Raw genomic sequence first — 23,615 nt, 5'->3', positions numbered from 1 at the left:
ACACACACTGGGCCCTGCTACATGTACATCACACACACTGGGCTCTGCTACATACACATCACACACACACACTGGGTCTGCTACATGCACATCACACACACACTGGGCTCTGCTACATACACATCACACACTGGGCTCTGCTACATACACATCACACACTGGGCTCTGCTACATACACATCACACACTGGGCTATGCTACATACACATCACACACTGGGCTATGCTACATACACATCACACACTGGGCTCTGCTACATACACATCACACACTGGGCTATGCTACATACACATCACTCACACACACTGGGCCCTGCTACATACACGTCACACACACACACACACACTGGGCTCTGCTACATGCACATCACACACACTGGGCTCTGCTACATGCACATCACACACACTGGGCTCTGCTACATGCACATCACACACACTGGGCTCTGCTACATGCACATCACACACACTGGGCTCTGCTACATGCACATCACACACACTGGGCCCTGCTACATGCACATCACACACACTGGGCCCTGCTACATGTACATCACACACACTGGGCTCTGCTACATACACATCACACACACACACTGGGCTCTGCTACATGCACATCACACACACACTGGGCTCTGCTACATACACATCACACACTGGGCTCTGCTACATACACATCACACACTGGGCTATGCTACATACACATCACACACTGGGCTATGCTACATACACATCACACACTGGGCTATGCTACATACACATCACACACTGGGCTATGCTACATACACATCACACACTGGGCTATGCTACATACACATCACTCACACACACTGGGCCCTGCTACATACACGTCACACACACACACACACACTGGGCTCTGCTACATGCACATCACACACACACACTGGGCTCTGCTACATGCACATCACACACACATACACTGGGCTCTGCTACATGCACATCACACACACACACTGGGCTCTGCTACATGCACATCACACACACACACACACACACACACTGGGCTCTGCTACATGCACATCACACACACACACACACACACACACACACACACACACTGGGCACTGCTACATGCACATCACACACACACACACACACACACACTGGGCTCTGCTACATGTACATCACACACACACACACACACTGGGCTCTGCTACATGCACATCACACACACACACACACACTGGGCACTGCTACATGCACATCACACACACACACTGGGCTCTGCTACATGCACATCACACACACACACTGGGCTCTGCTACATGCACATCACACACACACACACACTGGGCTCTGCTACATGCACATCACACACACACACTGGGCTCTGCTACATGCACATCACACACACACACTGGGCTCTGCTACATGCACATCACACACACACACTGGGCTCTGCTACATGTACATCACACACACACACTGGGCTCTGCTACATGCACATCACACACACACACTGGGCTCTGCTACATGCACATCACACACACACACACACACTGGGCTCTGCTACATGCACATCACACACACACACACACACTGGGCTCTGCTACATACACATCACACACACACACTGGGCTCTGCTACATGCACATCACACACACACACACACACTGGGCTCTGCTACATGCACATCACACACACACACACACACTGGGCTCTGCTACATGCACATCACACACACACACACACTGGGCTCTGCTACATGCACATCACACACACACTGGGCTCTGCTACATGCACATCACACACACACTGGGCTCTGCTACATGCACATCACACACACACTGGGCTCTGCTACATGCACATCACACACACTGGGCTCTGCTACATGCACATCACACACACTGGGCTCTGCTACATGCACATCACACACACTGGGCTCTGCTACATGCACATCACACACACTGGGCTCTGCTACATGCACATCACACACACTGGGCTCTGCTACATGCACATCACACACACTGGGCCCTGCTACATGCACATCACACACACTGGGCCCTGCTACATGTACATCACACACACTGGGCTCTGCTACATACACATCACACACACACACTGGGTCTGCTACATGCACATCACACACACACTGGGCTCTGCTACATACACATCACACACTGGGCTCTGCTACATACACATCACACACTGGGCTCTGCTACATACACATCACACACTGGGCTATGCTACATACACATCACACACTGGGCTATGCTACATACACATCACACACTGGGCTCTGCTACATACACATCACACACTGGGCTATGCTACATACACATCACTCACACACACTGGGCCCTGCTACATACACGTCACACACACACACACACACTGGGCTCTGCTACATGCACATCACACACACTGGGCTCTGCTACATGCACATCACACACACTGGGCTCTGCTACATGCACATCACACACACTGGGCTCTGCTACATGCACATCACACACACTGGGCTCTGCTACATGCACATCACACACACTGGGCCCTGCTACATGCACATCACACACACTGGGCCCTGCTACATGTACATCACACACACTGGGCTCTGCTACATACACATCACACACACACACTGGGCTCTGCTACATGCACATCACACACACACTGGGCTCTGCTACATACACATCACACACTGGGCTCTGCTACATACACATCACACACTGGGCTATGCTACATACACATCACACACTGGGCTATGCTACATACACATCACACACTGGGCTATGCTACATACACATCACACACTGGGCTATGCTACATACACATCACACACTGGGCTATGCTACATACACATCACTCACACACACTGGGCCCTGCTACATACACGTCACACACACACACACACACACACACACACACACACTGGGCTCTGCTACATGCACATCACACACACACACTGGGCTCTGCTACATGCACATCACACACACATACACTGGGCTCTGCTACATGCACATCACACACACACACTGGGCTCTGCTACATGCACATCACACACACACACACACACACACTGGGCTCTGCTACATGCACATCACACACACACACACACACACACACACACACACTGGGCACTGCTACATGCACATCACACACACACACACACACACACACACACTGGGCTCTGCTACATGTACATCACACACACACACACACACTGGGCTCTGCTACATGCACATCACACACACACACACACACTGGGCACTGCTACATGCACATCACACACACACACACTGGGCTCTGCTACATGCACATCACACACTGGGCTCTGCTACATGCACATCACACACACACACACACACTGGGCACTGCTACATGCACATCACACACACACACACACTGGGCTCTGCTACATGTACATCACACACACACACTGGGCTCTGCTACATGCACATCACACACACACACACACACACTGGGCTCTGCTACATGCACATCACACACACACACACACACTGGGCACTGCTACATGCACATCACACACACACACACACTGGGCTCTGCTACATGTACATCACACACACACACTGGGCTCTGCTACATGCACATCACACACACACACACACACACTGGGCTCTGCTACATGTACATCACACACACACACACACTGGGCTCTGCTACATGTACATCACACACACACACACACTGGGCTCTGCTACATGCACATCACACACACACACACACACACACACACACTGGGCACTGCTACATGCACATCACACACACACACACACTGGGCTCTGCTACATGCACATCACACACACACTGGGCACTGCTACATGCACATCACACACACACACTGAGCTCTGCTACATGTACATCATACACACACACTGGGCTCTGCTACATGTACATCACACACACACACACACTGGGCTCTGCTACATGTACATCACACACACACACTGGGCTCTGCTACATGCACATCACACACACACTGGGCTCTGCTACATGTACATCACACACACACACTGGGCTCTGCTACATGCACATCACACACACACACTGGGCTCTGCTACATGCACATCACACACACACACTGGGCTCTGCTACATGCACATCACACACACACACACACTAGGCTCTGCTACATGTACATCACACACACATACTGGGCTCTGCTACATGTACATCACACACACATACTGGGCTCTGCTACATGTACATCACACACACATACTGGGCTCTGCTACATGTACATCACACACACATACTGGGCTCTGCTACATGTACATCACACACACATACTGGGCTCTGCTACATGTACATCACACACACACTGGGCTCTGCTACATGCACATCACACACACACTGGGGTCTGCTACATGCACATCACACACACACTGGGGTCTGCTACATACACATCACACACACACACACTGGGCTCTGCTACATGCACATCACACACACACACACACTGGGCTCTGCTACATGCACATCACACACACACACTGGGCTCTGCTACATGCACATCACACACACACACTGGGCTCTGCTACATGTCCTTCACACACACACACTGGGCTCTGCTACATGCATATCACACACACACACTGGGCTCTGCTACATGCATATCACACACACACACACACTGGGCTCTGCTACATGCATATCACACACACACACTGGGCTCTGCTACATGCACATCACACACACACACACACACACACTGGGCACTGCTACATGCACATCACACACACACTGGGCTCTGCTACATGTACATCACACACACACACACACACACTGGGCTCTGCTACATGCACATCACACACACACACACACACTGGGCACTGCTACATGCACATCACACACACACTGGGCTCTGCTACATGCACATCACACACACACTGGGCACTGCTACATGCACATCACACACACACACTGGGCTCTGCTACATGTACATCACACACACACACTGGGCTCTGCTACATGTACATCACACACACACACTGGGCTCTGCTACATGTACATCACACACTGGGCTCTGCTACATGCACATCACACACACACTGGGCTCTGATACATGCACATCACACACACACACTGGGCTCTGCTACATGCACATCACACACACACACTGGGCTCTGCTACATGCACATCACACACACACACACTGGGCTCTGCTACATGCACATCACACACACACACACTGGGCTCTGCTACATGCACATCACACACACACACTGGGCTCTGCTACATGCACATCACACACACACACACACACACTAGGCTCTGCTACATGTACATCACACACACATACTGGGCTCTGCTACATGTACATCACACACACACTGGGCTCTGCTACATGCACATCACACACACACTGGGGTCTGCTACATGCACATCACACACACACTGGGCTCTGCTACATACACATCACACACACACTGGGCTCTGCTACATGTCCTTCACACACACACACTGCGCTCTGCTACATACACATCACACACACACACACACACACACTGGGCTCTGCTACATGCACATCACACACACATACACACTGGGCTCTGCTACATACACATCACACACACACCGGGCTCTGCTACATGTACATGACACACACGTCTCTTCTGCTCCTCAATGTACTTGCACCTACAGAGCTTAGCCCCGCCCCCACATGTGACCCATCACATGACGGTGACATCACAGGTACTGTGGGCTCGCTGCTCTCCTCCACACTGGGCTCGGTAGCCGGTTCCGTTATCCCGAGGCGGGGCTTGCTGTACGGCAGTGTCGTGACGCGGCTTCTTTCCGCGGGTAAATACATTGTGCGGCTGCACTTCTCGCTGTGCGCGGCAGGGGGCGCCGCTGTGTGTGTAGTGGCCCGCGATGTGCAGCAGTCACGTGGTGGAGGGGCACACGCTGTGCTGGTCCTGTTCACACTGTGCGGTTATCTCTATGCACTCAGCCTCCTGTCACCTCACTGCACGTGCTGTGTAATATGCAGAGATACATGTCCTCTGTGTGCCCCCAGACACTCATGGGACCCCTTATAGGGATACATAGGTGGTAACTAGAGCTGTGAGGTTAGTGATGATGTACATACTTACCTGGGGAGAAGGGTGTCATTACCCCCTGCACCCTGCTAGTCCCTCCTCTCACAGACACTGCTCCATTAAAGGGGTGTGTGAGCCTCTAATATCCCCCACCTCGGTTATGTTACCTCCAGGGCTCCCTGGCCTCCTCTCACCCCTATTCACCACTGTCTGTGTATTACACAGCAGCAGTATAGCGTGGTGGGGTGTGTTGCGGTTTTATTACAGAGTAGATTGTTCCGTTATTGGAGCACAATACAGAGTTACTATAATAATTATTATTTCTATAGCGCCATTATATTCCGTAGCGCTGTACAAATCATAGAGGACATAAACAAATACAATATTACATTACAGAGTCATATGGAACCATAGGAGTGAGGGCACATGCGTGTTTTATGGGGATGGTGCACTATAGGTACACTATGGGAACGTTATACTGGAGCTATATGATAGTGGTATGTGGACGATGTATAGAAATGTTATGTTAGCCCCATGTGGTAGTAATGTTTGGACACTATATGGCGGCATTATATCACCACTGTATTGTAGGGATATTTAGACACTATAGAAGGGATATGTTGGCTCTATATGGTAGTAATATTAAAGGACATCTACCCCCAGGATGAAGGTTTGTAAACCAGGCACACTGACATACAGGTGTGCGCCTCCTCTGGCAGGATCTGCTCTTTTTGTAGCTTCTTATGCTTTAAAACTATATAAATATAAAAATATGCAAATGAGCCTGAGGGACTCCAAGCTCCGTTAACACATGCTCTTCAGGCTTGTTTGCATAATTTTTTATTCCTTTTTTTTGTAAAAACCTAAGCTAAAGAAGCTAAAAGAAGAGCAGCTCCTGCCAGAGGGGGGCGCACACCTGTATGTCAGTGTACTTGGTTTACAATCCTTCATCCTGGTGGTAGATGTCCTTTAAGACACTACAGAGGTGATACATTGCTCTATATGGTAGTAATGTTTAGACACTGCATAGAGGTGATATGTTGCTCTGTGTGGTGGTAATATAGAGATATATAGACAGTATAGAGCTGTTATGTTTGCTCTATATGGTAGTAATATTTTCAAACCTTTATGGGACATTATGTTTACACTATTTGGTTTAGAAATATTTGGACGGTGTATGAGTTACGGTGTGTTCCTAGAAATGAGCAGGTGAGGGATGGAAGGGGATGGAAGTGTGCCGGAGGAATTATAGGGATGGGTGCAATTGACCAGAACGTGGGGGGTTGGGGGACGTGTGTTGAAACATGTGGCCTTATTTGTTTCTGTGAAATATTTGATTATGATACTGTAATGATAGGAAACAGTATCTTCTCCTTTGGTATATGCAGTGGCGTAACTAGAAGCTGATGGGCAAAGTCTGTACCAGGCCGCCGACTATAATGTATGGTTTATAGTAATAGTCTTCTCATATGGGAAAGTGACAAATGATGGGCCCCCTAAACCTCTTGGGCCCGGGTGCGACCGCAACCTCTGCACCACCTCAAGTTACGCCCCTGGGTATATGCATCAATAAAGTGTTGTTTGATTTAAATAACAGAAAAGAAATATTTGGACATTGTATAGAGTTGCAACTTTATGGTAGTACGGTAATATGTGGACCCTGTATAGCGACTATGCCCTGTATATGTGGGCACTATGTGGCAGTATAACAGTATGAACCATTATTTTATATATTCTTTCCATTCCAGGAAGGAGTCATGTCTAGGATAACTCTTCCCTATCAGGTTGGCTTTGGCCTGGTAGCCGGAGTGGCCACTGGGGTAGTGATATATATTGTTCACCAACGTCGTCATCGGACTAGGAATGAAAGAGCGAGCAAGCAGAATGGATATCCTGTCCACGTGGGCGCAGAGCGTACCGTCACTGCCAGCTACTCACAAGGTTGGTGACATTCTGGAGGCTGCCACGTTTCTGCCATTTTTTTTGGTGACTACAGTGTAAGTATAACCCGCTCTTGTGTTGTATCCCAGCTCTGTCCGCAAACCCAGACATGGTGGCGGCATCACGTGCCGAACAGATGGAGTTATTGAACCGTCTGGACTATGTCCTCGGCAGCATCACGGATCTGCGGCAGGAGATGGAGACCCTGCGGAACATCCTTCACGGCCTGGCGGATGATATTGTGGGAGAAGTCCGGTGGGTGCACGTCACAGAGGGGAGACAAGGAGTATTATATGAGTATTATGTGTTCCTAACCTGTTAGCGACTGCCCAATATGATACTTGTTCAGAGCCTTTTAAGGAGATCTGTGGACCTGCTTTTAAAGGGGTTCTCTGGTCATAGTAAATAAGGCTCTATCCACAAGATGGAGTCTAACTTGCTGATCGGTAAGGTGTCTTGTGATGCGACCCACGGATCTCGAGAACAAGGGTCTGTTGTACCCCTGATAAACTCAAGCTGACGAGAGCAGCGGATAGGGCTGCCGCCTTCATCCCTATAGAGCTGATGGAGATAGACCAGTGAAGCACTTTGCTATCTCTATCCGCACCTAGAGATGAACGGAACAGCCACTTGCTTTGACTGGACAACCCCTTTAAGTTTTCAACTATCCACAGGATAGGGGGATAACAAGCCAATTGGTGGGGGTCCCAGAAGTTGCACCCTCACGGATCATGAGAATGGGCCCCCCAACAGTATGAAAATCAAGGGTCCAGTTTTCACTGATTGAGCGACAGGACAAGCATGTATTATATAGTAGTGTCAGCACTACTTCCACCAATAAGTGAGAACAGGTCCCTTCGTTCTCCTTTTTTCTGGGGGTCCCATTTGGGGATTGATGGGGGTCCCATCAACCCTCTCCGCTCAGCAAGTTATCCCCTATACTGTGCATAGAGGAGATTTTAAATAGGTGGTACAAAAATCTAAGTTTACATAAAGTAAAACTGAAATTGAATACTTTTTTTTTTTTTTTTAATTTTTACCAGGTCACATTTGGAGGAAAACCAAAGGGCCAATCGGCGGCGAAGGTATTTCCCGCACAGGGAGAGGACCGATTCCACAGGATCCAGCTCCATCTATTTCACCGCTAGTTCTGGGGCGGCAAATACTGATCTGGAAAGTGAAGGGGGGTGAGTACTACAAGACAGGGCCATGTTCATGTCTTACGGCTATTGCTAAGTCATGAGCCGAGAATGCAAGTGTACTGGAGTGTAGAACAAGAACCTTATACACAGAGTAGTTATTGTCTGGTCTGGACTCTCTGTGGTGTCATGGACGCCCCAACCTCACGTCTGGAGGTGCTAAATCACTGGTCAGCAGATATAATGTAATCTATAAGGGGCCAACCATATGATATAGGGTTTCTGGGAACATTTCCAGCCATATAGAGATTAGAGTATTACAGCAGAGCCGCTGCCTTGTGCCATCACTCATGGATCTTTCACATAGTGACTGATATAAAGGTAAAAGGCGAAAGAACTGGAGAAAAACAATATAAAAGTTAAGATAATACAATGATATTGTTCCAAACAAATAGTTCGGCTCCAGCAGGAATCGGCGTGAATGTTTTCTTTGGCCAGGACTGTGGCAGCGAGGTTACTTCTGCTCCTTCTCTGGATCACATGATGATCCTCTGGGTCCATTTTGACGGTTTCATTTTTCAACTTTTTAGCAGAACCAAAAAACCCCAGAGCACACATTGTTTGTAGCTTCCAAATCCTGACATGAGCGTAATAGCTAAAAGAAAACCTGCTGTTCAGCATTCTAGCGGCCAAGTCAAGTCTCGCTATTGTAACTAAAGCTTTTCTAAGTTCTTTTAGTGCTGGGGATGAAGTGGGCACAGCGGAGAAACATGTTTTATTTATTCCCGTGTCATTTTTGCGCGGAATGGAGGAAGAAGGAAAACTACTCACGATGAAAAGATAATATAAGGCATGAAAAGAAACCCAAAATATCTAAGGGGGGCCATGCACTCAATAAATAAAGGGTGAACCCTTGGGGGTGCCCAACCATACCAAGTGTAAGGTGTTGTCATCAGAGGTGAGTGAATTGACTTGGACAATGATTTGACACAAATCCGAATTTCTTGGTGATTTGTGGAGACCGGGCGGTTGTGGAAGCTGTGACTGAAGTACTGGATTCCTTTCCGGCATGGCCTGGTGCTTCTCCCCTGTCGCAGCGGAGCCCGGACTGAGGCCGGATGGGCCAGGTCTTCCCGGTGGTGGTGAGCCAGAGCTTCCTGGATGTTTGGCAGGATCCGGTCACCCCCAGGCCTAGTCAGGGATCCAGTAGGGTGGCTGCAATGTGGATCCCACAAGCTTCCAGTCTCACTACAGAGCCCCAAACTTGTCCCATTTCGCTAACCAAGTCCTTGTTCATCTCTAGATGTCATGATTCTTTCCTTGGAAGGGCTTTGAATGTGTATACTGGTGTCCTGACTCTTTTCTCATGTTGGAGGCAAGAAGAGTCAAACATGTTGGATTTCAAGGTCCGATTCTTTCACGACAGGCGACTGCTAACTCCCCCTCTCTAAATTCAGAAAACTTACAGTCCAAGCCAAGTTTTAATAGGATTGCTATATTTTATTAGGAGTTGTATATATATTTTCAGTTTTGGAAAATTAACATTTTAATCTCCCTTCTATAGTTACACTACAGCAAATGCCGAATCCGATTATGATCGGGAAAGTAGTAAGGCGAGTGAGGAAGAGGAGGACGAAGTCAGCTGTGAGACGGTGCGGACCATGCGGAGGGACTCCGTGGATCTGGTGACGGATGATGAAGCCACCATGTTGGCTGCTGACCCTTTAGACGAAGAGTTAACGCTTTTGCTCCAGAGATGTGACCAGTTACACGACGGGGATGCCGAACAGAAACGGGAAGGATTCCAGATGCTGTGCAGTAATAAATTCTTGGTAAAATTAAGTTTAGTCTTTTTATATTATTATTTATTATATTTTGTGGATTTTCTCTATTGAATTTATGGAAAATATTGTGGTTTTTGCTGTTGATTTTCCATGAATAAATTAAAAAAAAATCCACAAACCATTATAAAAGAAAATACTGCACACTCATTGAAGGGAATTTATTAACCCCTTTGTGATTGAGGGTCATTGATGCCTGAATGTCCAGGTCATTTTTTTTTTTTAATTCTGTTCTGTGTTTCTATAAATGACAGTATCAAAACAATTTTACTTGTTTTTTGTTTCATGACGTGGGAGACTTTAACTTGATAGGATAGTTCAATTAATTACATATTTTTTTTCTTTATAAATTTAGCGGATAAATGTGAAAAAATAACCTTTTTTTTTGTATTTTTCCCGATTTAAAGTTTTTATTTAATAAGTAGTAAAACTGAATACATTTTGACCAAAATTTGTTATAAATTCCCCATGTTCAGCTACAACTGCAGAGGGTGCATGTAATTTTGCAAACTGCACCTAAGTTTTTGTGGCAGCTTCCTCTGTATTCTGCCTTCAGCTGACAGGCTGGAGGGGGCAAACATTACATACACCTATATCTCCACAACCCTGGCACCTAGAAACACAACACTGATGTCATACTAAATAGGATAGAATGTCCCCTTTCAACTGTCCAACACAATATGGCTGCCCTCCTTATTTTTCCTTTGCGCATGGACTATTTTTCACCTGTCCACGCCCCCTTTCCAGAGACCACACCCTTTCCTGAAGAACACATCCCCTTTGTCAGATGAATCAGTAAAGAGGGGAAAAATGGTCTAAAAGTCTTAATAAATTAATTTTTTTGGAGTAAATTACGCAAGTAATAAGTCTTGTCAAAGTGGCTTCATGAATTCCCCTCAATAACTTTTCAACAAGTTTGCATATATGAATAGTATAAGTGATTTCAAGAAACTTTGTGATATAACTTATCAGAAGAAAGTGACTTGACTCCTCCTGTGCTCCCTCTCTTCTGATAACATCAGTTTTATTCTGAAATATCTGCTGAATTCTGACTTGCTAAAGCAAGATGGACTGCAGTGCCAAATAACTTACAATGATGTTGCTAGGGGTGTCAATTTACTGGATTGGCTGTCTATAGCCGAACCCAAATGCAAATGTCGGGTCCTCTCAACTTTAGTGGTGAATAAGGGGTAAAATTTGGCATGGATGGAAAATGTTTTCCAGATTATTAGGGCCCAGCTTCATATAAACACATGTGGGAGATTTATCAGAAGTGTCTGAGGTAAAACTGTTCTAGTTGCCCATGGAAACCAATCAGAGCTCAGCTTTCATTTCCCCACAGTTGTTTATAAAATGAAAGCTGAGCTCTGATTGGTTTCCATGGGCAACTAAAACAGTTTTACTCCAGACACATCTGATAAATCTCCCCCCATAAGGTTTAGTAAGCAAATATCCATCAATCTTCAATAGGATTGCTGTTCAGGGGTTCACATACTTTTGGTTGTAAAATAGAATTTAGATGGGGCAGATTTTCTCCAGTTAAATTACAAATACCTTGTTGCATGCACAACATCTAATTTTTTATGTTTTTTTTGTAGTATTGCAACCGCCAAGACTTTCTATGGAGACTGGCGAGGTCCTACAGCGACATGTGTGAAATTACTGAAGACATTCCAGAAAAGAAATCCTACGCCTCAGAAGGTGCGTTACAGAAAATAAGCAGAATTGATGACAGGATAAAATTGTTACAGAAGTACTTAAAGGTATTGAGGTGTCAAATTTAAGGTAGAAAATAGAGAGGCCGTGGCAAGGCGCTGCAGCTACATTGTAAGTTTTCTCTCCCACCTGCTTATTTCACATCAGTGCTACCCTATAGTTCTTCCAAAAACAGCGCCACACCTGATCATGGTTTGTGCTGGAATTGCAGCTCAGCTGTATATGGATGAATGGATCATGGATGTAATACCACACTCTACCCACAGTCGGGTGTGGCGCTGGATTTGAAAGAAAGCAGCCATGTTTTTCAACCTTTCTAAAACCTCTTTAATTTCACTGGATTTTTACAAACTTACGGTTCAGCAGCCATTTAAACATGGACTGCAGAAACCATACACAGATCTTTAGATAAGGACCTAAGACCAAGACCTATTCATGTGCAAGGCAGCCTTAGTATGAGCGGGTTAGAAAACAGAATCTACTTTCTGTGTGCGGTATATGGGAGCAGTAAGTCTTCAGCCTCCGAGACTGAGGAAAGTTATACATGTATATACATCATATAATGGCCATCAATATTCATACACATGGTAGCTGAGACTGAAATTCCCTTCAAAACTTAAGGTAAGCTTTAAAGAGCTCTTAAAGGGAACCTATCGGCAGGTTTTACCCCTTAAACTACCAGCCCCCACAGGTAGGGAACAAAATGTCCTTTTTAGAACTCCCTATTTTATTTGAAATCTCAGCCATTTACATATGAAAAAAAATCTCCCCCCAAAGACTAATATGACTCTTCTCATCGCATTTTCACATCAGATGAGTCAAGTTTAGTGGCTGCAGGCAGAGTATCACTTCAGAATCCCCAATCTTTGGTTCTATAATGCCTACAAACATGCTGATGTCATATTAAAGAGAAGAATCCCATCTTTCAAATCCCATCCAACTTATGATTCTGTGAACTACAGAACTGGATGTACAGACAGTTAAAAATAGATGGAAATTAGATTGTAATCACATTTCCAACTATGTCTTTAGCTGTCTGTATCCCTGGTTTTGTAGCTCACAGAATTATAGGCCTGATGTGGTAAGAAAGATACGATTCTTATCTTTAATATGAAACCAGTGGCATGTTTCTAGGTGCTGTAGAACAGAAGATGGGAGCTTCTGGAAATGACACTCCCCGCTGTAACCACTAAACTTGACTCGTCTCATGTAAAAGTTAGGTGAGAAGAGTCATATTTGTCTGAGAAGAGTCATATTTGTCTGACTTTGAGGGAGATTTTTTTTATATGTAAATGGGTGAAATTTCACATAAAAGAGGGAATTCTAGAAGGGATATTTCAGTCTCTACCTTAGGGGGCTAGTAGTTTAGTGGAGTAAGACCTGATGTAAGGGAGGCAGAAGCTTGATGATATCTTCACTATGGAATAGATGGATCCCAGGAAGGAATACATGGAAAAATATAATATTAATGGACCTTGATGTAAGTCATTATCTACTTTCTTCTTAATTTAGGGAAGGAAGAAGTTGAAGTTGCGCTTCAGAAAGACGGCCAAAGTGCTGAGTGTCACAAATGGTATGTGTCCGTAGTGTGGGAAGAGATGTGGGAGGGGGTCCAGGGTCGTGCTCCATATTCGTCTTCCTATAGACATAACACAGAGCACATACAAGCAGCCAGTTTCTGCCTCCACCATGATATTCCTGGCTCCATAGCAGACACTTCATCCAGATAAGTCTTATTCCTTTTTGGGTGCCTCAAGGAGCCAAAGGTTTACGTACCCTTAAATTCTAGGCTTTAGGCCAAAGACAGGACCCTTACTGTGTCCTTTCCATCTGTATATACAACATTATACGGCCAAGCGTGTAATACAACCACTGTATTGTCTGTGCTCTATGGGATGCAGCCTTATGGGAATGGGAAATTGTATAGGAATATTTATATAGAAGGGATTTTGACCAGTTAACCCCTTAGTGACTCAGCCTGAAAAGCCTCTAGTGACCGGGGCATTTTTTAACGAATTTTCGTACACGGCGATTTAGGGGCCATAACTTTTTTGTTTGTTTTTTTGCGTGTTACCTTAAAAATTTATTGCTGTGTTTTTTTCAGGACACATAGAGCTAGTTCAAACATAGTACAAGGTTAAAGATTTTTTTGCAGTATGTTTTAATTGGGGTTAAAAGTTTTTTTTTTTTTTTGTAATATATATTAATGTACAAATTTAGTTTTTTATATTTTCAAATTAACTCAAAATGAACATTATGAATAAATTCCCTATTTTGTTTTGGTCGTTTTGAAATATAATATGTATAGTCTCGGGCAAGCGGGGCGACTATGGCGATTTGGCTTTTGTAGTATAAGGGTTTTTTTTTTTTTTATTATATGGGGAAATGTGATTGTATTTTCATGAATATTTATTAATATTTTTTGTGTATGTGTGTTTTTACTTCATATGTCCCCCATCAGGTCATAAAAGATGCCTTTGAGGACATTTTCAGTTTTTGTTTTTTTTTTTGTTTTATTTTTAAGTTTCCTTTTACAAGTTTTCCCCTGTAACTGGGACATCTATAAGGGTGATGCCACACATGGCGTTTTTGGTCCGTTTTTAAGCATGTGTTTTCAGTCCATTTAAAAATGCACCCGTTTTTTTAAAACTCATCTGTTTTTGATCGTTTACCATGCGTTTTGCTGCTTACAACCTGTTGCTTGACAAAGATTCATGGTGAATCGAAACGTTGCAGTTTTTTCATGCCTGTGTGAATAAAGGTTTATCACCTTTTTCATCATATTGGATGCTGTGGCCTTTTCTTTTCTATACAACCTGTTTAGCTATTAAGATAATTGGGAAAAACGGTCAAAAACGCATGCATTTTTAAACAGACTGAAAACGCCATGTGTGCAATCACCCTAACATTGGACTATGGGATGTAGACTACTGACTGGAAAAGTCCAATAGTTTATGTAGTGTAGGGATCATATATGGCAGCTATAACCATACCCGTGATGTATAGTATCAGATAATAACACCTCCCATACATTACATACAGCTGGTGTGCCCTGCATGGCGTGCTTTATCACGGGACGTACACAGCGGTGATGTCATGGCGTCCTGTACGATAATCCTGGGTATTTTCATGCTTTTTTACTTAACCCTACAATTGTTATAAGCCATAAAGTAAACCCCGTCTGCTGCGCATTAGACACATTTGGGATTGATCGGAAGAGGGGACGGCGTGTTTGCACAAGTTGGGAGCTTACATCTGTCTTGTATTAAGATTTTCGTGTTTGGTGGACGGCTATAGGAGAGTGAGACCGCTCCAGAGTATGACTACTAGGGAGAGGCAGCGCGGAGTGTGCATTGTGCCGAATTACTGCACAATATGTAAAGTGATGTCACAGTACAGAGATAATACACACAGTGATGTCACAGTACAGGGATAATACACACAGTGATGTTACAGTACAGAGATAATACACAGTGATGTCACAGTACAGAGATAATACACAGTGATGTCACAGTACAGAGATAATACACACAGTGATGTCACTACAAGGATAATACACACAGTGATGTCACAGTACAGAGATAATACACACAGTGATGTCACAGTACAGGGATAATACACACAGTGATGTCACTGTACAGGGATAATACACACAGTGATGTCACAGTACAGGGATAATACAGTGATGTCACAGTACAGGGATAATACAGTGATGTCACTGTACAGGGATAATACACACAGTGATGTCACTGTACAGGGATAATACACACAGTGATGTCACTGTACAGGGATAATACACACAGTGATGTCACTGTACAGGGATAATACACACAGTGATGTCACTGTACAGGGATAATACACACAGTGATGTCACTGTACAGGGATAATACACACAGTGATGTCACTGTACAGGGATAATACACACAGTGATGTCACAGTACAGGGATAAAACACACAGTAATGTCACAGTACAGGGATAATACACACAGTAATGTCACAGTACGGGGGTAATACACACAGTGATGTCACAGTACGGGGGTAATACACACAGTGATGTCACAGTACGGGGGTAATACACACAGTGATGTCACAGTACGGGGGTAATACACACAGTGATGTCACAGTACGGGGGTAATACACACAGTGATGTCACAGTACGGGGGTAATACACACAGTGATGTCACAGTACGGGGGTAATACACACAGTGATGTCACAGTACGGGGGTAATACACACAGTGATGTCACAGTACGGGGGTAATACACACAGTGATGTCACAGTACGGGGGTAATACACACAGTGATGTCACAGTACGGGGGTAATACACACAGTGATGTCACAGTACGGGGGTAATACACACAGTGATGTCACAGTACAGGGATAATACACACAGTGATGTCACAGTACGGGGATAATACACACAGTGATGTCACTGTACGGGGATAATACACACAGTGATGTCACTGTACGGGGATAATACACACAGTGATGTCACAGCACGGGGATAATACACACAGTGATGTCACAGCACAGGGATAATACACTATGACATCACTTTGTGTATTATGCCTGTACTGTGACAGTGTGACACTTGTTTGGCTGTCAGCTATTCCTTCCTACCTCTCACACACCTGCACACTGGACCTGTATTTATTGCTGCAGTTTGGTTACAACATCCAGGCCCAGATTTGGCCTATTATACACGGCAGCAGATTCTCTTTGGATTCAGTGACATTCTGTGTTGGGATGTGAGCTGTATATTAGTCCTTTGTGTATGTATAAGGAGGGTCTGTACTCTGTGTGATATGTGCAGCAGTATGTAGGAGGTGTAAGTATCTTGCAGAGGCAGGAATGACCCCTCCTAGCTGACAGTTTCCTAGCGTGACTGCAGCCGGGATGCTTTATGACCGCCTGTCAGGACCCTCCTAAGGAGATCCGTGCAGGGATCTAGTACAGTCAGTGTCCTGTCAGGATGCAATAACTTCCCCCTTTCCTGGAGTTTGGGAATTAGACCTCATTTACATAAGTTGTTTTAAGCTCTGAGATTTATGTTTTTTGGATCTGTTCTTAATTTAGTAAAAAGGAATAAAGTGCACAAAATCTGGTTAACAGCAGGCACCCACTAAGCACAAGAACGTTGGGGGCCCTAGTCCGCCATCACATGTGGCTAAAATACCTGTGCTCAGCGCTCACAAGATCAGGAGCCGCTACCGGAGCTGTGTGATGTAACAAAATCAAGAGTGCAGGGGATAATAGTAACGTGTGTAATATACTTCATTAAAGAAAAATGTTTCTTCTGCACTTAGCAGATTGTATAAATCCTGTACTCACACTGGCAGCTTATAGATAAGGAGGAGCTGATAAAGTGTGGAATGACTTAACTCCTTACAGGCAGCACCTGGATGGTCTAATCTCCTTACACACAGTCCCTGGATGGTCTAATCTCCTTACACACAGTCCCTGGATGGTCTAATCTCCTTACACACAGTCCCTGGATGGTCTAATCTCCTTACACACGGTCCCTGGATGGTCTAATCTCCTTACACACGGTCCCTGGATGGTCTAATCTCCTTACACACGGTCCCTGGATGGTCTAATCTCCTTACACACGGTCCCTGGATGGTCTAATCTCCTTACACACGGTCCCTGGATGGTCTAATCTCCTTACACACGGTCCCTGGATGGTCTAATCTCCTTACACACGGTCCCTGGATGGTCTAATCTCCTTACACACGGTCCCTGGATGGTCTAATCTCCTTACACACGGTCCCTGGATGGTCTAATCTCCTTACACACGGTCCCTGGATGGTCTAATCTCCTTACACACGGTCCCTGGATCTCCTTTCAGATTGGAATTATCAAGTTTTCTTTTATTCAAGTATTCTCTAGGTATGTAAGGAGATTAACTTTCGCCTCCTCTCCTTATCTATTTTCCGTACATGGAATTGAGAAGGCTTTCAAAAACACCACTCGCTGAAAGAGAAAAAGGGAGCAAAATATGAGACAGGCTGTTTTCCTTCAAGGGGCTGTCTTAACTATTTGTTATCTCATGTCCACAGGAGGGGGATAAGAACCTGAACGGTGAGGGACTTACTGCTGGGACCCCCCACTGATGAGCAGACCCCCAGCAATCAATGGGGGTCCAGTTCTCACTAATGGATGGAGTCTCAGGACCTTAACGATGTATATTACTAAGCTTACACTTCTCACCTGCAGTATTCATTACAAAGGTTTAGTTAGTCTTAAATATGTTTAAGGTCTTTGCCAATTTTTGGCCCCCCTTTAAGTGAACCCTAGAACATAATATCATACTGGCTGATCTCTGTCCTGTTGTTGTGTCCTCGGAGGTATTGGCTCATTGCATTACATTAGACATTTCAGAACAGTTAAAGACCCCGAGGTCATTTCACTTTGGCTCTGAATAGTAAATGTTTGTAATCTGTTATTGGACTGATATGAAGCTTTGCTGTGCCATGTAGATGGAGGAGACGTCCTGTATTTGCCCGTACAGTGGGCTCTGGTCGCTATCAGAGACACGGACTGTCTTGCTTTAGACAAACGCTCTTGTACCAGGAGGGGAGAATTAAATATGTTAACGTGGATCCTTCATTATCGCTGCTAGAGCAAGATGTGCACAAATTACGGGTCCGGGGCTGAGGGCCATGCCTGAGGGTCCGGGGCTGAGGGCCATGCCTGAGGGTCCGGGGCTGAGGGCCATGCCTGAGGGTCCGGGGCTGAGGGCCATGCCTGAGGGTCCGGGGCTGAGGGCCATGCCTGAGGGTCCGGGGCTGAGGGCCATGCCTGAGGGTCCGGGGCTGAGGGCCATGCCTGAGGGTCCGGGGCTGAGGGCCATGCCTGAGGGTCCGGGGCTGAGGGCCATGCCTGAGGGTCCGGGGCTGAGGGTCCAGGGCTGAGGGTCCGTGGCTGAGGGCCATGCCTGAGGGTCCGTGGCTGAACTGGGTGGTTGAAGATCCGATATTGAATCCCATTGCCAAACCCAGTCCCATCATAAATCTTCATGCTATGGTAATCTGGACATTGAGACGCTCCCCACTATTCAACCTTCCGTCCCTCATCCTACGCCTGAGCCAGCTTTTTATTTTTACACCTTGGCCAATCCTGGGAATTTGGAATTGGATGTCGTAGTTATTCCTGATAGTCAGGCCTCTCTTTCTCTAGTTTATATTCCTGCCCCGCTGAGATAGGAAATAGATCTGTTATTTTATGTTTCTGATGTTCTTCAGGCCCCACATGTTAAGATTGTGACTATTTGTTCAGCTGCCTGAGCTCCGTGGGAAACGTCCCGTATTATCTTTCAGGGTCTGCATAAGGGACCACATTGTATATAAATTGTAGGGTCACGAATCGCAGCGTTGACTAAAAAGGAATCGTTCCATCCCGTAGATACTTAAGTTCAATAGGTTTTACTTTTCCTGTCTTACATCCTCTATATATTGTATAGAATATGTAAGTATCTGATGATGTGACATATTAGCCATTACTTGGCTTGGATCTTTATACTTCATATGGAATATCTGCAAATGGAGTTCCCCTCGAAGGGGCGTAGTCTTGGCTGTGTTCATGAATGGGGCTTGTAGATTCTGTCATATTGTATTATTATCTTCCTAACAGTGTTTTATTCTGTTCGGGGTGTTATTATGTTAAGTAAATCCCAGAATCAAAATCAAGTATTAAACCAGGGACATTACTCATAGCTCCAGGCACTGTGACTGTGGTAATCTTCTTATGTTTGTTATCCATTCCCTCATTCCTTCTAAAATTGACTTCTACAATTATGATTGAGCCAGTAGGGCAGTGAGCTCTGGTAACGACCCCAAACTTTTAAAATAATAGTGTAACACCCCCAGGGCACTTCTGGTTCATTTGTATTGTCTCCCCCTCTGCTCCCTAACTTCCCCCTCCCTCTGCCTGATGTAATCTCACACATTGGGAGGGGGGAAGTGCTCCCGCACAGTGTAACAGCATGTGAATCTGTAGCACTGAAGGGCTGTGTGTTATCATTTCTACAAATATAAGAAGATTACCACAGTCACGGTGCCTGGATCTATGAGTGACCCTGGTTTATCATGATGGGTTTCGATGATGGATTTCCTTTAGCTACAATTATTCCAGATTTCCTTTAGATTAATTATTCGGGACAGTTCACACAGTGGATTTTGCGACAGAATGTGAATCTGGAACATTAATGTAAACCTGCCCTGCTTTCTCTTTTAAGAAGTTAACCAAATAATGAACGAAATTCTAAAAATGACGAAATTATCCAAAAGTCAAAGTTTGGTCTGAAAAAGGAATAAGTGTTTTTTTTTATTGCATCCGATAGGAGGTAGATTGGCTGCAAGTGTAAGTAGCCTCACCATGTATCTTTTAGGTTTGCCATCCTTTGCGGACACCTATCGGAGCACGAGGGTATACAGAAGCGCATTCAGATTGGATATATTTTTAAGGTAAGCAATGTTATCATCCCTTTAAGCGTACCTAACCTTTAACACACTATGCAGCAGTCAGTAGTCCAGTGTGTGCACATGAGGGGTGACACAGTTTCTAGACATTATGTGTAGTGTTTGTTTTCCAGCAGCTCTGTGGTTTGTTGTCCCTTCTGTACCAGTAGGGGGAGACCTAGCTGCTGTGACTCACTGCTCCCCCTCCCCTCTCCACAGACTTCCATGTTATCGGATCGCTCCTTGTGGCATGTATGCACCCTGTAGCCATATGGTAGCCTATGTAACACATTTGTAACTCCTTGTATGCAGGAACACATCGAGAAGGCCATTCTACTACAGCCCAGCGATCCACAGTCGTACTACTTACTCGGCCGCTGGTGCTATGAGGTATGTGCCAGACAATACACATGGGGAAGGAATAAAAGCACAGCCCATCTGCTAGTCCTGGGACTATGGTGGAGGCTTGTATCTCCATAGATTCCTATGATTTATACAAGATTGGTCAAGTCCAACATCTAGCGCCCCCACTGGTCAAAGCAGTAATGGCGCTGTAGTGAGCTCTGTACTACTTCAATGGATGTTATGTGCAATACCTAGCACAGCCACTGCACAGCGTACAGCACTGTGCTTGGTAAGGAGGCTACGTCACTCATCTGAGCTTTGCAGTCTTATAGAGGCAATCAGTGGAATAGTCTGGTGTCAGGCCCCACTAATTTCATATTAAAGGGGAGGTAAAGTGGCCAACCCCTTTAAGGAGTAAATCTTTTAGCCCTGAATAACCCTTTTGCACTCAGGTCTCTAATCTCGGCTGGCTGGAGAGGAAAACGGCTTCTGCTCTGTACGATACGCCACCAAGTGCCACAGTGGACGAGGCCTTACAAAACCTCCTGAAGGTGAAGGCTGGGGGCCGGGGGCATTGTTCCTATACCTATACTCCTGGACTTTTACATCATTCTCCTTATTTCTTGTTTTTTTTTTTTTTTTTTATAGGCTGAAGAATTGTCACCAGGATTTTCCAAGACAGCGAGAGTTTACATTGCAAAAGTAAGTGCACCCCCCTACATGGTAACCGGTGAAGGCCTCCTATCTCTTCTGTCGTATAATTTAGCTCCTACGCATTATTATTTACTTAAAGTATTAATAAATCCTTTTATGAATCATCCAAAAACAGGTTTTTTTTGTTGTAAAATAAACATATACTTTCTTTTTTTTTTCCAAAGCCCTAACATTTTAAAAAATACACATATACTGTAAAATACACATATATGCTATATAAAAATATGAATGTACAGTATGTATAATAAAACTGTATATATAAACACCCATATCTGCTACATACATTTACACACATGAACACACTCATGCACTGCTATACCTAAACAGGAACACACTCATTACTACTATACCCACTCATGAACACACTCTGCACTGCTATACACACACAGGAACACACTCATAATTGCTATACCCACACAGGAACACACTCATCGCTGCTATACCCACACAGGAACACACTCATCATTGCTATACCTAAACAGGAACACAGTCATTACTACTATACCCACTCATGAACACACTCATCACTGCTATACACACATAGGAACACACAGGAACACACTCTGCACTGCTACACCCACACAGGCACACACTCTTCACTGCTATACCCACACAGGAACACACACTGCTATACACACACAGGTACACACTCTGCACTGCTATACACACAGGTACACACTCTGCACTGCTATACACACACAGGAACACACTCATCACTGCTCACATGCAAATTCTTCTCTAGCCCCATCACCGGGCAGCAATGGAGGGTTTTGAGGTCCTTGCTGTAATATGGGAAGCATGTGATCAGTCTTGTGCTTCTGACATCATTACAGGTTCTACAGAAACACTCATGTGAGGATGAGGAAGGAGGGGGAGAGCAGTGTGGAGGCTCTGCTCCCCGGAGATTGGCCCACACTTATTAAAGCATTTGCACCAGTTTTCTGTCTGACTTTGCACTTAAAAGAGCGTGCAACTGCCTCATTTATTACTGCCGTGCGCCACAATGCTGCAGCATGAACACAGTGCACCAAAAATAAAATGGCGCAAACTTTCTGAGCAGTGCAGGGGGCGCCAGATTAATGAAGACCGTGCACAGGCAAACTGCACTTAGTACAGACTGCACCAGTTGTGATAAATGTGGCCAATGTTAGCGCACGATCTCCAGGACAGCGGTCAGGACGGTCCGGCAGTACTGGATCCTCCTGACCCTCTGACTATAAGACGCAGGCACTTTTTAGCAAGATTTTTTCCTGCTAAAAAGTGCATCTTGTAGCCCATATGTACAAACAATATGCATGTACAATTTGCATAAAAAATGAATCTACGCTATGTAAAAAATCAAATTAATAATATTTATTATAGCGCATATAATAATATATAATACACATATATACGGTATTATCCCGGTCATACCCAAGACATGCAACTGAGGCGCTGAGACCTCTG

At 45.1% G+C, this 23,615-nt stretch overlaps 1 protein-coding gene across 6 annotated transcripts in view; it reads left to right on the top strand.

Annotated features, from left to right (window-relative positions):
* The window catches only part of RMDN3 (regulator of microtubule dynamics 3), a 43,314-nt gene that overhangs the window by 12,793 nt on the left and 6,906 nt on the right, over positions 1-23,615 (top strand). For 3 of the 6 annotated variants that reach the window (XM_072115329.1, XM_072115334.1, XM_072115331.1), the window contains exons 2-11: positions 7,764-7,956; positions 8,046-8,211; positions 9,000-9,143; positions 10,660-10,927; positions 12,535-12,637; positions 14,165-14,225; positions 21,041-21,116; positions 21,423-21,500; positions 21,908-22,006; positions 22,104-22,157. In XM_072115329.1, the coding sequence (XP_071971430.1) occupies positions 7,764-7,956; positions 8,046-8,211; positions 9,000-9,143; positions 10,660-10,927; positions 12,535-12,637; positions 14,165-14,225; positions 21,041-21,116; positions 21,423-21,500; positions 21,908-22,006; positions 22,104-22,157 (1,242 nt within the window). Of the gene's footprint in view, positions 1-5,563; positions 5,777-5,819; positions 6,046-7,763; positions 7,957-8,045; positions 8,212-8,999; positions 9,144-10,659; positions 10,928-12,534; positions 12,638-14,164; positions 14,226-21,040; positions 21,117-21,422; positions 21,501-21,907; positions 22,007-22,103; positions 22,158-23,615 lie in introns of those variants that run through there. The other 3 variants (XM_072115328.1, XM_072115332.1, XM_072115333.1) reach the window with 3 other exon arrangements.

This window comes from Engystomops pustulosus, chromosome 7 (assembly GCF_040894005.1).
Source record: "Engystomops pustulosus chromosome 7, aEngPut4.maternal, whole genome shotgun sequence".
Classification (NCBI taxonomy): domain Eukaryota; kingdom Metazoa; phylum Chordata; class Amphibia; order Anura; family Leptodactylidae; genus Engystomops; species Engystomops pustulosus.
The sequence above is the reverse complement of the archived record's forward strand: the minus strand, read 5'-3'. Positions and strand labels throughout refer to the sequence as shown.